The sequence below is a fragment of the Cervus elaphus genome, chromosome 11, assembly GCF_910594005.1.
Source record: "Cervus elaphus chromosome 11, mCerEla1.1, whole genome shotgun sequence".
Taxonomy (NCBI): domain Eukaryota; kingdom Metazoa; phylum Chordata; class Mammalia; order Artiodactyla; family Cervidae; genus Cervus; species Cervus elaphus.
The window spans coordinates 49,675,461-49,691,069 of NC_057825.1; the positions used below are offsets into that span (position 1 = coordinate 49,675,461).

Consider the following 15,609-nt stretch of genomic DNA (forward strand, 5'->3'; position numbering starts at 1 on the left):
TAAAAATTTGCATTTTACAAAGCAGCACAGCAGGACTGTGTTTAAAATGGGCCTCGTACCTGGCAAACCGTGTTCTGCAGAAGCCTTGTATCCCAGGTGACTGAAAATTAGAAGTATAAAGAAAATGAAAAGTGCCTTTTCAGTCTTTATATTATGTGTTTTTGCTCAATTTATGCAACCGAATTGGAGCTTGATTGGTTCAAAGGGCCTGACCTCCATGGCTCTACCCCAAGTAGTTGGATCTCAATCCATAGTCTCTGGGGAGCATTTCACTTAACTCGAATAAAACCCACCCCAGCAGGGTTTGCATTAGCATTTGCTTTTGTCACAGTTCGGAGACACCCTAAACCGAGAGGTCAAAACTATTTGTGATTGGTTCTGAGAGTAGCTAAGCTAAGCTAAGGCAGCTCCAGGTTGCTAGTGAGTGAATTTTACCTACAATGAAAATTTCAGAAACACCATGACTCCTCAGCCCCGCAGCCATGCTGAGCTTTGCCTGCTGCGTGGTAATGCCTTTGGCATTGCTTTTTTGCAGGGAGGATCCAGGGTGGGGAGGTTAATTGCAGAAGAGGAGTGTTAGGTGAGGAATGGAGTTAGATGGATGCTGTGGTTTCTGGCAGACCACCAAGTCTGTGGCTGGCCTGCTGTTAATCCCACATCTGCATCCCTGAGTGGCAAGAACTGGTGGGCAGGTCTGTAATTAACATCATGAGGACATATGGAGACCAGGGGCCCTGCTGCCCTAGAAAATGAGATAAGGAGCTTTCCCAAAATGAGAGACCTCAGGCTTAGGTCCTTGGTCCTCTGTTGCTGGGAATGGGGTATGCTGTGGACAGAAGAGTTTACCTGTATCTGGCAATAGGGGGCTGGTACTAACAATACATGTCAAGGAACACGGATGGAGAGAGTTAACTCTGTCCCCCAGATAATGCATCTAAATAAAGTATCTCAGTTTTTAGTTTCCATCTTCGTCAAGGATGGGGAGGGAAAGTGGTGCTATTTTTACAATATCTGAAGTTAAATAAAACTTTACTTATATTTCATAATTTATGAGCCTCATTTTAGGTACTTTCAACATTTATTTCACATTTTTAACAGTTTAAATTCTCTCCATACAGTAATGACTTTTTTGTGTGTTGGGAGCATGTGCACTAAGCTATAGTGCTAATAGCACCTTTTTTCCCGTGCTTATAACTTGTTGTGAACTGCCAACCCGGAAGCCAAGTGTTGACCAAAGCCAAGTTTTGCTTGATCCACATAATTATTAATTCTTTTTAAAAAAATTTAGTTGTGAAAATTTAAAACGTGTGCACTTTCCTATGAAAAGTCAGGTTTCTAATGGCTCTTGAGACAGGAAGACTTGTCATCATGGGATTTGAGTGGCAGTGTGACTTCCAGGGTCAGGGACTCAGGAGCAGCACACTGCTTTAAGCTGGGATGCATCTCCAGCTTGCTCCAGCCCACACCATTCATAGGGCCAGTCTTCTGCTCTCTCTGATGCCTGCATTGAATTTGTGACCTCCATGCCAAGTGGCCTTTGCAAAAGTTTGAGACCATGTGAGTATACCCAGGTGAAGTTCAGTGTAGCCAATGACTTTCAAGGGAGCTGAGGGTACTCCAAACTAGTCCAAATCAGGTATACATGCAAAACCTTGTTTCTGACTTCTGACACCAACCATGTAAGCAAGAGAATTACAGGTGTATGTTTAAGTTCTCTGGAAGGAAGAGTCTAGTAAGAGAGGTTAGGACTAGCTCTGGGAGGCTGCAAGTCCAAAATAATAGTGTTTTAAACAGCAGAGTGGCATATCTTTGACCCTCGTAGAAGTCTAAACAGGTGGTTCCCAGTTGGTATGGGTGTCTCACAACCATCAGAGACCCAAGTGCCTCATTGTGAAGCCTCTGCTCTATAAACTGAACTGTGCTCCATCTCTGGCCCCCACATCCACATCCTAGCTGGAAGGAAAGAGGACAAACAGAGAAAGCCATACCTTCTGCTTCAAAGGAAACCTTGACGAAGCTGCATGCATCATTTCTGCCTGCATCCCATTAGCCAGAACTAAGTCACATAGTGACATCTGGCAGCAAGGAAGGCTGGAAAAAGAGTCTTTATCTGGGTGAAGACTCTTCCCGGCAAAGAGTTCTAGCAAAGGATGAGCAAGGAGAAAACAATCTCTGCTGGGACTTTGTGATTCTAAAATTTCCCAGAGAATTGCACATGGTGGATGTGAGGTAAATGTTAAAAGAGAAAGGGAGGGAAAGCATCAAACCTCAGTGGCCCCTTCTATCCTGATTGTCCACAAGCCAGTGAAATTGCTATGGACTCTGTATATGTCCCTCACTCCTTTTTTTCTCATTCCTTTCTTTTTTAAGTGGAGTATAGTTGCTTTAGTGTTGTGTTAGTTTCTGCTGTATGATGAAGTGGATCAACTGTATGAATACATATATCCCCTCCCTCTTAGACCTCCTCTTATCCCATGACATAAGTTACCACAGAACATCAAGCTGAGCTCCCTATTCTATACAGCAGGTTCCTACTAGCTATCTATTTCACATATAACAGTGTACTTACATCAGTCCCAGTCTCCCAGTTCATACCCCCAAGCCCCCACCATCCACATGTCCATTTCCTACTTCTGTGTCTCTATTCCTGCCCTGCGCACAGATTCATCTGTACCATTTTTCTAGATTTTACTTACTTGTGTTAATATACAAGATATATGTATATATATATATATATATATATATATCTCTTTCTCTGACTTCCTTCTCTTTATATGACAGACTCTGCACACTCTTTACAATAGGTAGGACATGGAAACCACCTAAATGGTCATCAGCAGACAAATGGATAAAGAAGATGTAGTACAGATACACAATGGAATATTACTTGAACATAGAAAAGGGATAAAATTGGGTCATTTGCAGAGATGTGGATGGACCCCAGTCCTTTTATATTCCCCTCATGCTTTAGCCCTGTGTGTTTTGCTTTACTTTGCCACCAATGGTAAGTCAATCCAGTGCTTAAATCAATCAAGTGTTTAAAACAAGGTACAATGGGAGAATCAGGAGCAGGCAGTGTGGCCTGCTTCCCATATGAAAAAGGCAGATCTCATGATCATAACTTTCCCACACATAAAGTGCAGTTTTGCAAACCTATGGGAAAGCTCAATGCTAGATTTTACCACATCTTGCGAGATCTATGTTAACTTAAGTAGTGATCTGTCTATTGATGTTGTTGGAGAAATCACAGTGCTATCAGGGCAGCCCTTTCCAATGACAAGGTCTCCTTCCAGCCACAGAGCACACATCCCCCTTGTATGAAAATTCGGATTTTAAAAACCTCACTCTAGGAATAGGTGGAATGTGCTTATTTTAGAAAATAATTTTTTTCCACAAAATAATAAATGTAGGGTTCCATTCTGTGTGAAACAGTTTACAAAAGTTAAATGTAGATAAAACTTTTTGAACTTCAAACATTTTTGAACTTTTACTGCAATAAATAAATCTGTGTGATAACAAATAATACATGTGATTTTGTTTAAAGAATTTTTAATGTTCATTTCTCACTTTGATACTAATTTCTCCTATAAATGCTTTCTTCTCTGCAATCACCCTGTTTTTTGCAGTCTAACTTTATCGAAGCTTTTGAAGGCTAAATTGAAGATCTCTCTTGGTAAATGTGACACTGCACTTGAAAATATGTAGTTTATTTTCAATTATCTTTCAACATTGATTTCTAACATAATTCCACAGTGATAAGAACACAGATTCTGTATGATTTCAATATTTTCAGACCATGAAGACTTTGCACCTTGTTTTATGTCCCTGGATACATTACAGTGTCTGCTAGTGTACAGTCTTTGGGAACTTGAATAGAATTGTATCCTACTGCTATGTGAAAATTGTATAATTCTTAATTATGTTGAATTGGTTTACAGTGCATTTCAGGTCTACTATATTCTTCTACTTATCCATTTATTCATTCTATTAACTTTTGAGAGTTTGATGTTGAAACTCCAGCTAAATATCTTAATTTACCTATTTAAAAAGTAATTGTAATATATATAGTTGATACCACCCTAATGGCAGAAAGCAAAGAGAAAATAAAAGGCCTCTTGAGGAGAGTGAAAGAGGAGAGTGAAAAAAGCTGGCTTAAAATTCAACATTCAAAAAACTAAGATTGTGGCATCCTGTCCCATCAGTTCAGTTCAGTTGCTCAGTTGTGTCCAACCCTTTGCGACCCCATGAATCAGGCCTCCCTCTCCATCACCAACTCCCGGAGTTTACACAGACTCATGTCCATTGAGTTGGTGGTGCCATCTAACCATCTTATCCTCTGTCATCCCCTTCTCCTCCCCCCCTCAATCTTTCCCAGCATCAGGGTCTTTTCAAATGAGTCAGCTCTTTGCATCAGGTGGCCAAGTATTGGAGTTTCAGCTTCAGCATCAGTCCTTCCAATGAACACCCAGGACTGATCTCCTTTAGGATGGACTATTTAGATCTCCTTGCAGTCCAAGGGACTCTCAAGAGTCTTGTTCAAAAGCATCAATTCTTCTGCGCTCAGCTTTCTTTACAGTCCAACTCTCACATCCTGTCCCATCATTTCATGGCAAGTAGATGGGGAGTAAGTATAAATAGTGATGGATTTTACTTTCTTGGGCTGCAAAATCACTGCAGATTGTGACTGCAGGCATGAGGTTAAAAGATGCATGCTTCTTGGAAGGAAAGCTATGAGAATCCTAGATAGCATTTAGGTTTGTCTTGTGAAAGCTATGATTTTTCCAGTAGTCACATATGGATGTGAGAGTTGGACCATAAAGAAGGCTGAACACTGAAGAATTGATACTTTTGAATGGTGGTGCTGGAGAAGACTCTTGAGAGTCCCCTGGACTGAAAGGAGATCAAACCAGTCAATCATCAAGGAGATCAGTCCTGACTATTCATTGGAAGGACTGATGGTGAAGCTGAAGCCCCAGTACTTTGGCCACCTGATATGATGAGCTGACTCATTGGAAAAGACCCTGATGCTGGGAAAGATTGAGGGAAGGAGAAGCAGGTTGCAGCATCACCGACTCAATGGACATGAGTTTGAGCAAACTCCAGGAAGCCGTGAAGGACAGGGAAGCCTGGCGTGCTGCAGTCTGTGAGGTCCTAAAGATTCCAACATGACTTAGCAGCTGAACAACACTATGTAACCTTGTTCTGTATTTTCCAAATCTCCTGTAAATGTGTTGTCATACTTTCATAATTTAAAAAAATATAGGAGAGGAGACCGTCTTCTTTTTAGAAACAATGCTTAATTATTTTGTTGTCTTGCTTTTCTTTTAATCCAAAAGAAAGAAAAACTGAAACACAGCTCTGGAGATTTGAGATTAAATCTTTCCTCCTAATAGTCACTTTATGCAAACTATTGCAGATGCAACTAATTGATTAATTGTTTCCCAGTTGGGAACAGGGAGTACAATCTTTATTTTGTTGTTGAATAAAAGTATCCTACAATTTGCCCTGGATTAACTTTCTGAAACATACCATTAAAATGTACTGGGTGTACTTTGGTTTCTTGGAAAAATAAGAAAGACTTTTTTTTAAGGCATAATTGCTAATTAAAGGAGAAGGTCTCTTAGCTTCCGAGGAGTTAATATTTGAGAGTGGCCTTGGATCTCCAGATGGCCCAGGCTTTGATAGTGAAGATGAGGACATCCTCACTTGGCATCTATGCCCTGTGCATCCAGCCCTCCTTTTCATTTTGAGTTTACATTCCCATGCTACCCTCTGGTATCCGAATTAGGGAACATGGAAGAATTTAAGGGGCAAATGATGCAGCCCATGTTCTAGTCACTGGACTTCTCTTGTCTTTTCATCACGTCACTTTTATCAGCATCCAGTCACAAGCAGACAAAGGAAAGGACCAAGGCTTGGAACCAGACTTCAGCTCTCAGGAAAACTACATTTGGGCAATAAACTATGGAGATTTGTTTTATATATTTAGGAGAGGGCCTCCTTCGTATCTCAGTCAGTAAAGAACCTGCCCGCAGTGCAGGAGACCTGAATTTGATTCCTGGGTTGAGAAGATCCCCTGGAGAAGGAAATGGCAACACACTCCAGTATTCTTGCCTGGAGAATCCCATGGACTTCCTGGCAGGGCTCCACAGTCCATGGAGAATTGGACATGACTTAGCAACTAAACCACCACCACCAGGATAATTTTATTTTGTGAGCCACAAAATGGGAAAATGTGATCCAAGGATCACCTTTCTAGAAGAGCTGATACTGTTCTTGATTTTAAGGAAACAAAAGAAAGCAATAGCATGCCTTTCATACTGAAAATAAAAAAAAAAAGAAAAGAAAACTGATTAAGTATGTGCAGTGAGTGGTCTCTAGAAGCAGTAGTTTAATTTCCTTCCTGTTCCTCAGCATCTGTAAGGGTAACCTTGTCATTCTCAACATCTGCTCTGTGCATTCTCTTGAGAGCTGTAATAGAATACTGGGTCTTCTTGTCATTCTGTGAAATAAGTTATTTTGAAAGAAGGAGATTAAGGGCACTCCATAGAAAGTGTTACGATACCAGAATAGTTCTTTTCAAGTTTCAGTTTTTAAACCCCAAATGATAGTCCTTATGCCCAATTTTTGGAAGAGAAAACTAAGGGTTGGGAGGTGTCACTGGCTGGCTCAAGGTTACATGAAAGATGATCAGGGTGGGGAGGTGGCAGAACCTCTCATTTCTGATTCAGGGCTTTCTACTGTCTCAAGGGAACAGTTCTGCTATATTGTTTTAATGTTTGCAGTGATTCTTTTTTTGATTTTATTTTTTAAAGTTAGAGTATAACTTGAAGTAAGTATAATAATTTTGTGTTGGCTTCTGCCATACAACAATGTGGATCAGTAAAAACTATATATTAATGTGTGTGTGTTAGTCGTTCAGTTGTGTCCGACTCTTTTCATCCCCATGGATTATAGCTCGCTAGACTCCTCCGTCCATGGAATTCTCTAGGCAAGAATACTGAAGTGGGTTGCTACTTCCATCTCCAGGGGATCTTCCCAATCCAAGGATCAAACCCGGGTCTCCGGATTGAAGGCAGATTCTTTACCGTCTGCGCCACCAGGGAAGCCCAACTATGTATACAAATATCCCCTCCCTCTTGAGTCTCCCTCCCTCTCTCCCACCCCACCCTTCTGGGCCATCACAGAGTGCCGTGCTGAGCTCCCTGGGTCATGCAGCAGCTTCCCACTAGCTGTCTGATTTGCACATGCTAATGTATGCTTGTCAGTGCTACTGTCTCAGTTCATCCCACCCTCTCCTTCCCCAGCTGTGTCCAAAGGCCCATTCTCTACATCTGTGTCTCTGTTCCTTCCCTGCAAATAAGTTCATTAGTACCATTTTTCCAGATTCTATACATATGTGTGTGTGTTAATATATTTGTTTTTTTCTTTCTGACTTACTTCACTCTGTATAACAGACTCTAGTTTCATCCACATCACTACAAATGACTCAATTTTGTTCCTTTTTATGCCTGAGTAATATGTCATTATATATTTGTACCACATCTTCTTTATCCATTCATCTGTTGACGGACCTATAGGTTGCATCTGTGTCCTGGATATTGTAAATAGGGCTGAAGTGAACACTGGGAGACATGTGTCTTTTTCAATTATGGTTCTCTCAGTCTGTATGCCCAGTAGTGGGCATTGCTGGGTCAAATGGTAGTTCTATGCTTAGTTTTTTTTAAAGAATCTCCATACCCTTCTCCACAGTGGCTGTATCAATTTACATCTCCACCAACAATGCAAAAAGTTTCCCTTTTCTCCACACCCTCTTTTGTACTTTTTGTGTGTAGATTTTTTGATGATGGCCATTCTGACCAATATGAGGTGATGCCTCATTGCAGTTTTGATCTGCATTTCTCTAACAATTAGTGATGTTGAACATCTTTCCAAGTGCCTCTTGGCCATCTGTATGTCTTCTTTGGAGAAATGTCTATTTAAGTCTACCACATGTTTTTTTTTTTGATTGAGTTGTTTGTTTTTTTGATATTGAGCTCGATGAGCTGTTTGTACGTTTTGGAGATTAAGCCTTTGTCTGTTGCTTTATTTGCAGATATTTTCTCCTATCCTGAGGGTTGTCTTTTCATCTTGTTTATGGAGAGTCAAGTGTGAAAGAGAAACATTACAAATTATTTTTGTTCTGAAGGAGTCCATATGACTGCCAACTCAGCAGGCTGTGTTTCTTCCAGGCATAGAAGCAATCATACCTTTTAGCTATGTGCTAATAACCATCCAGCTGTTTTGTAAAGGAATTAGGCCCTTGGGAGCTCTTTGGTTAGAAGATGTTATTTTAAGTGCCGTAGAACCTTGGATACAACTAGAAATGGAGATCTTCCAACCCAAACCCTCATTTCACAGATGAAACCCTGACCACCGAGGTGTAATCACCTTTCCCCAGCCCCGCTGCCAAGCGCTACACCAAGCCCTGTCCTGGGGTGTCTCTTTATGCTTGTAAGCCATTTTCCTGCTTAAAGGAATACAGATAGGTCTGTCAACCAACAAGTGTGTCTCAGAAAGGTTTTTAAATCTTCCCTACATCTAAATAATTTTTACCTGTAAGAATTTTTACTTAACAATTAACATATTTTTAATCAGCATAATCCATGCAACCAATCTCTTCTTTGTCCCTTGTTTTCTCTTTTGTTTAAAGCACCTCTAAAGTATCACAACAGTGTTTTTGAAGTATCTGCTGAGAAGCATCATGATACTGTGTGCAAAGCTACAATGCAGACTCTTGCATTTAGGAATGCAGCCCTGTTAGCCTAACTTCTTCCCACCCTAGCAGGGCTCATTGGTGTACGGTCCACCCTGTATTTTGTGGCACATCGGCCACTTGCTCTTGCCAGGTTCCCCTGTCATAGACTGTAGCAAGTCCCTTCTGCAGGGCCTAGTTTGTGACTGCACCTGCCTTATCTGGCACGATGGCTGAAAAGTGGTACTTAAAACATCCTGGACTTAGGAACAGGGTGAAAAGTGGTACTTCAAACATCCTGGACTTAGGAACAGTATTTGGCACCTGTTGCCCAATACATATTTTTGAATGAATACATGAACATTGCTGTCTCAATTTTGCCAGGTTTCACATCTCTGAGTTCAAGTCAATAGCATCTGAGCCTCCCTGACTAAACCCTTAGTACCTTGCTTCCTTTACAAGTGCCAGGGTTAGAGGAGTCTCCTGGATTCTCTCAGCATGTCAAGGAATATTTTAGTTGCTTGGATACTGGAAAACTGTTAGGATGGTGGTCTGTATCCTTGATGCCATAATAATTCTGAGATTCAGAGCCATTTCTGCCCATCAGCGCATGAGCCTTTCTCTAAATAAACTTCCTAGAATCAAGACAATTGCTGCGCCCACGCAAATGACTTCTTGTCACCATGGCAACACACTTGCTCTCTTGCCAGCCCCACCCTCTTCCCAATCAGCACAGAACCACTGACTTAATAAGGCCTGACAAACTTAAACAACAGGGATTTCTTGCTTTAAGACCAAGATCTTTATTAATTCATAACCATAGCGGCCAGAACTGTGTGTTGCTATTTCACTGACCCTGCCTGGCATTCAGGAAAAGAAAATCCCCACCATGATCTATTTCTGCTGGCTCTTCTCAGCTCAGCTCTTCCATTTCCCTAAGTCAATTAAGCAATTAATTGATCAATTAGGAGGAGAAATTTAACTATTTGGATACTAAATAGGAAATTGTTGTTTTGTCTTTTTAAAGGGGAATTTCTCAATCTTGGCCAGCCCGCATGGGGTGGTGGGTGAGCAATGAAGCCCCAGGCATGGGTGTCTTTCCTCTACCTCTAGTTGGAGTATCTTGTATATTTGCTTCTGGTTGATAGTAATGCTCAAAATTCTCCAAGCCAGGCTTCAGCAATACGTGAACTGTGAACGTCCAGATGTTCAAGCTGGTTTTAGAAAAGGCAGAGGAACCAGAGATCAAATTGCCAACATTTGCTGGATCATCGAAAAAGCGAGAGAGTTCCAGAAAAACATCTACTTCTGCTTTATTGACTGTGCCAAAGCCTTTGACTGTGTGGATCACAATAAACTGTGGAAAATTCTGAAGAAGATGGGTCAGACCACCTGACCTGCCTCTTGAGAAACCTGTATGTAGTTTAGGAAGCAACAGTTAGAACTGGACATGGAACAACAGACTGGTTACAGATAGGAAAAGGAGTACGTCAAGGCTGTATATTGTCACTCTGCTTATTTAACTTATATGCAGAGTACATCATGGGAAATGCTGGGCTGGATGAAGCACAAGCTGGAATCAAGATTGCTGGGAGAAATATCAATAACCTCAGATATGCAGATGATGATACCCTTATAGCAGAAAGTGAAGAAGAACTAAAGAGCCTCTTGATGAAAGCAGAAGAGGAGAGTGAAAAAGTTGGCTTAAAGTTCAACATTCAGAAAACTAAGATCATGGCATCCAGTCCCATCAATTCATGGCAAATAGATGGTGAAACAGTGGAAACAGTGGCTGACTTTGTTTTTTGGGGCTCCAGAATCTCTGCAGCTGATGATTGCAGCCATGAAGTTAAAAGATGCTTCCTCCTTGGAAGGAAAGTTATGTCCAACCTAGGCAGCATATTAAAAAGCAGAGACATTACTTTGTCAACAAAGGTCCACCTAGTCAAGGCTATGATTTTTCCAGTAGTCATGTATGGATGTAAAAGTTGGACTATAAAGAAAGCTGAGTGCTGAAGAATTGATGCTTTTGGACTGTGGTGTTGGAGAAGACTCTTGAGAGTCCCTTGGACTGCAAGGAGATCCAGCCAGTCCATCCTAAAGGAGATCAGTCCTGGGTATTCATTGGAAGGACTGATGTTGAAGCTGAAACTCCAATATTTTGGCCACGTGATGTGAAGAGCTGACTCATTTGAAAAGAGCTTGATGTTGGGAAAAATTGAGGGCAGGAGGAGAGGGGGACGACAGAGGATGAGATGGTTAGATGGCATCACTGACTCAATGGGCATGAGTTTGAGTAAATTCCGGGAGTTGGTGATGGACAGGGAGGCCTGGTGTGCTGTGGTTCATGGGGTCGCAGAGTCAGACCCGACTGAGTGACTGAACTGACTGACTGATGGCCTCTTGTCTGGGACTACACAGGTCCCTTCTGTGCCTGAGTAAACTCGGTTATAGCTCTACAAGGGCCACCCTTGTCTACATGGGGAAGAGAGGTGGGTTGAGACTGGAGGTCCCTTGTGTTGGACTAGGCTGTCTCTACAGTTGATTAAAGACAGACACGGCTGGAGAGGTCCCTGCAAATGATGACTGCATCAAAGGATCTGGCAGTAACCATCCACCTCTCAGTCTCCCAGCCTGGCACTGAGAAAGAATGTCGTGCCCCTGAGCAGAAGCAGCCCTCACTAAACAGATGCAACCAAAGCAAATTGTTCAGTATCTTCCATTTCTTACAAGATCAGCTCCCATCTCCATGACCTGGCTTCACCCCTACCTTCTTTTCCCACTCATCTCATCACTGTCTGCTTATAGTCCTCTGCCCTACTCTGAGGAGTTGTATGTTTTCTTAACTTTCTGTTTGTTTTTTTTTTTTTTTTCCCCATGCATCTGGACTTTTGTTTCACTGTCTCATTGACCTGGAATGATCTCTTTTCTTCCCTTTCTGTTCATTCTCCAAACACACTCTAAATGTTCAACAAATGAACTATAATATGTGGTAGTTACTGTGGTTTGACACCCATTCTCCCTTTCAGGGCCAAGGCATGGATCCCCCTCTTGTATGAAAGGTTGGCTACTGAGTCCCTTTGCCAGGAAAGATGTGGGTTGAAGAAAGCTGTCTTACCCCAAGTTTTATCAGCCAACATTCAGTGACCAGTTGCATACAAGGATACAGGGCTTGGACCCTTTGCCTCTGTTAACTGAAAAAACAACAAAAAATGCGCAACATACCTGCATGCTTAGTCGCATTGGACTCTTTGTGACCGTATCGGCTGTAGCCCGCCAGAATACTAGAGTGGCAAAATACTGGAGTGGGTTGCCATTTCCTCCTCCAGGGGATCTTCCCAACCTGGGATCGAACCTGCGTCTCCTGCATCTCCTGCATTGCAGGTGGATTCTTTACCGCTGAGCCACCAGGAAGCCTGCACAATGTGATAGTCGTAAATTAAGTACTCTATGGGACAAAATGTGGAGTATAGCCCAGGAGACAGCCCCTCAGATAGTTCTGAGGAACTGCTCCAAGGAAGTGGTATGTATGGGGGATGGGGTCAGTGTACATCTTATTTTGGTGAAGGGAGTATGTGCAGTCAGGCACATGTTTTAGCAGAAGGTTGCTGCTAGTCAGCAGGAGCATATGTCTCCTTTAATGATTTCAGTGCTTTTCTAGACATAAGAAGATACAAGAAATTGGACTCACAAAACTTCCTGAAAATATCTACATGAAGACCCATTCTGCCAGTTTTTCCTGGAGCACTGAGTGACTCATTCTTGATCTCTACCCAGAACTCCTTTGAGGGTGTTGAAGGTCAGCAACCACAGTGGCTAGTGACTTCATCCTTGTAGGAGCAGATGGCAAGTGACAATTGTGGGTTGGCACCTCTGCTGGGCACAACTCTGAAGGACCATCCCAGCTAAACTCCCCGTGGGATGGGCTGAGGCCTCCATTGCAGCCATATCACTTTCCAAGCTCTGTCTGTGCCCGTCCTGCTTCCCTCAATCCTTCTGAGAGTTCTCCCCAGTGAAACTTCCAACCTGCAAACCTCATCTCAGAGTCTGTTTCCAGGTAACCCTAAAACATAGCAAATCTAGAGTGAAACCATACATGACCATTAAAAACTTTAAATTCTGAATTAGAGAATAGTTAATGAATAGAAAACTGCTTGGGGTAATGTAATAAATATGAAAACCTGAGGCAAAACTGTGCATGCAATATGTTCCTTATTTAAGAATCTACATGAAGAAAGGAGAGAGAATGGGAGCAAAGAGAAAAGTAAATAATTTTAGGAAGACTTACTCCTAAAATAGAATTAAAATAGTGTCTACCTCTGGAATTTTATTTCAGTTTTGCTTGTTTTAAATATTCTACAATGAGCAAATAATCATTAGAAAACCTAAGTAAGTCATTTAACAATTAAAAGAAATCATATTACTAAACAAATCACCAGAACACAAAACCCCCAAACAGAAGTTTACCTAATCCATCCTTTGAGGACAAATAAAAAGCTTTCCCTCCCAGGATCCCTCCTTGCCTGCCCCCTCAGATATCCTGGTGGTGGTTTAGTTGCTAAGTCGTGTCTGATTCTTGTAGCCCCATGGACTCTAGCCTGTGAGGCTCCTCTGTCCCTGGGATTCTCCAGGCAAGAATACTGAAGTGGGTTGTCATTTCCTTCTCCAGGGGATCTTTCGGACCCAGGAATCAAACCCGGGTCTCCTACATTGCAGGCAGATTCTTTTTTTTTTTTTTTTTTGAGGGAGACGTGACTTTATTAGAAAAGTAAAAAAACAAAACAAAGCAAAACAAAAAACAAACCCCACAAAACACTGCGAGGAGTTGGTCCTCAGCGGATGCCTTGGTGGATGAGGCTACTTTTGGCCGCACTGGCCTTCTCCCGCTCCCGCCGCCGGGCAGGGTCCAGCTCAAAGCAGCGCCACAGCCGCAGGGTCTCATCTGCTGCTGCGGACGCCACTGTAGCCCCATCTGGGCTCATAGTCAGACTGAGCACCCGGGCTGTGTGACCTTTCAGCTCAGCCACCTTGGCCATGGTTGGGTACTTCCAAATAACTAGCTGGTTCTGGGCAAAGCCGTGGCCTGAGATGAGCTCCTTGTAGTGGGGAGACCAGAGGATGGAGCACACCTGGGAATGGGCATCCACGGCACTCAGACAGGCCCCAGAGCAGACGTTCCAGATCCGAATGTGTCGATCACTCGTGCCCCCGCCAGTTGCCAGGACGTTGGACTGCCAGGGACACCAAGCTACAGCCTTGACAGCGCCTTGATGCTGGGTGAAGGTCTGCAGAGGAACCCAGCCACCCTCTCCAGGAGCACTAGGCCACACGTTGACCAAGTTGTCGTTGCCGCCACTGGCTAAATGTCGTCCATCTGGGGCCCAGCGCAAGCCACACACTTCTTGGCTGTGGCCACTCAGTGTGGCCACATGGTGTTCTGCTACCCGAACATCATGGTGGTGGATGTGGCCAGAGCGTGAGCCACTGGACAGGATATAGCTATTCCAACAGAGGGAGCCCACTCGGGCAGAATGACTGGTCATGTTTCGAAGCCGTTTCTGCTGTTGCACATCCCATAGCTGCACCTCGGCACTGCTGGTGCCCACAGCCAGGTAGTTGCCCTCTTTGATCCAGGCCACAGAAGATATATAGTCCCCAGGCTGCTCCATTTGCAGCAGCTGCAAAATGTCACCAGTGCTAGCACTCCACAAGTATACACTGTTGTCCAAAGCCACAGCCAGTACATTCCCAGAGCTCCAATCCACAAGGTTCAGGTAGTAGTCATTCCGGATTTCAGGGGCATCCAGGATGCGGTCTGGCAGGGAAGGAATGTAGCGGCAAGTCTTCCTACTGGAGCCCGGCGTGGCCTTCTGGCTATAGAGTACTTTTAGCCTGTTCTGGTAACCCTCTGGGGCATTTTGTGGTTTTCCACTGAGCCGAAGGATCTTGGCTTCTTCCATGTCAAAACCGTTCAGATTCAAAGCCCATGCTTTCTGATGTTCCTTCTTGGTGGGCGTCTCACTGTTGTCGGGCTGGTTCTCCTTGCTCAGGAGGAAGCTAGCCACCTCCATCTGGGAAGCATTGCGATGGGGGATATAGCGGTCACCGCCAGGTTTGCTGGGAGTGGTCTGAAGCTTGGAGCTGGATTTGCCGGGAGTTCGGCCTGGGGTCCTGCCGGCGCTGTGGGATCGGTTGGCTGCCCGCATAGGCGAGGGGGCCGGCCCCGCGGCTTCCTTCGCTTTGCGCTGCCAGCGCGCAGGGGGTGCATTGGGGATGGGTGTATCTAGCTGCAGCAGCGAGTGCAAGTCACTCTCGAACACGAACTGGGCCATGGGAGCGTCGTCAATTTAGAGCAGGTTCCGATCCTAGACCGGCTTTAGCAGTGAGGACTTGGACGACTTAAACTCTCCCTGCAGGCAGATTCTTTACTGATTGAGCTATGAGGGAAGCCCTTCAGAAATCCTTCAGAAGTCTTGGACGTTGACTATTGACTACTTCTTTTTTTTTTTTTTTAAGAAGAAGCCAATTCTCTCTACTTAATGATTACTTCCTTTTTTGTGCAAATCTGTCTCCATCTATATATATGTCTATCATTATCCTTCACCACATGGTATTGCAAATATTTAAATTTATCTCATATTACACCAAATGTCTCCTGAGGGCAGAAGATCATGTCCCTATGCATAGGGCCTGGTCTCTGCAGGGTGAACATGCAGTGTGTTTTCCTGAATGAACGAATGAATAAATGAAATTGTGTTTGGAGTGGAGACTGGAAGAATCCAGCATTTGATTGGCTTGGGGACAAACTACTGAAAGTGAGGATGTAAAAAGAAGCGTTGAAAGCGTAATTAACGTTTTGGTTTCCTCAGTATAGA

At 43.4% G+C, this 15,609-nt stretch overlaps 2 protein-coding genes across 6 annotated transcripts in view; one reads left to right on the forward strand and one right to left on the reverse strand.

Annotated features, from left to right (window-relative positions):
* The window catches only part of CTNNA2 (catenin alpha 2), a 1,323,879-nt gene that overhangs the window by 679,335 nt on the left and 628,935 nt on the right, over positions 1-15,609 (forward strand). The gene's annotated exons all lie outside the window — the stretch shown is intronic.
* Positions 13,467-15,147, reverse strand: LOC122703447 (cell division cycle protein 20 homolog). The gene has a single exon (XM_043917737.1). The coding sequence runs from the start codon at positions 15,064-15,066 to the stop codon at positions 13,567-13,569; it is 1,500 nt and encodes a 499-aa protein (XP_043773672.1). The 5' UTR covers positions 15,067-15,147; the 3' UTR covers positions 13,467-13,566.

Coding starts and splice junctions, on each gene's coding strand:
- LOC122703447 (XM_043917737.1), bottom strand. CDS start 15,066: ATGGCCCAGTTCGTGTTCGAGAGTGACTTGCACTCGCTGCTGCAGCTA.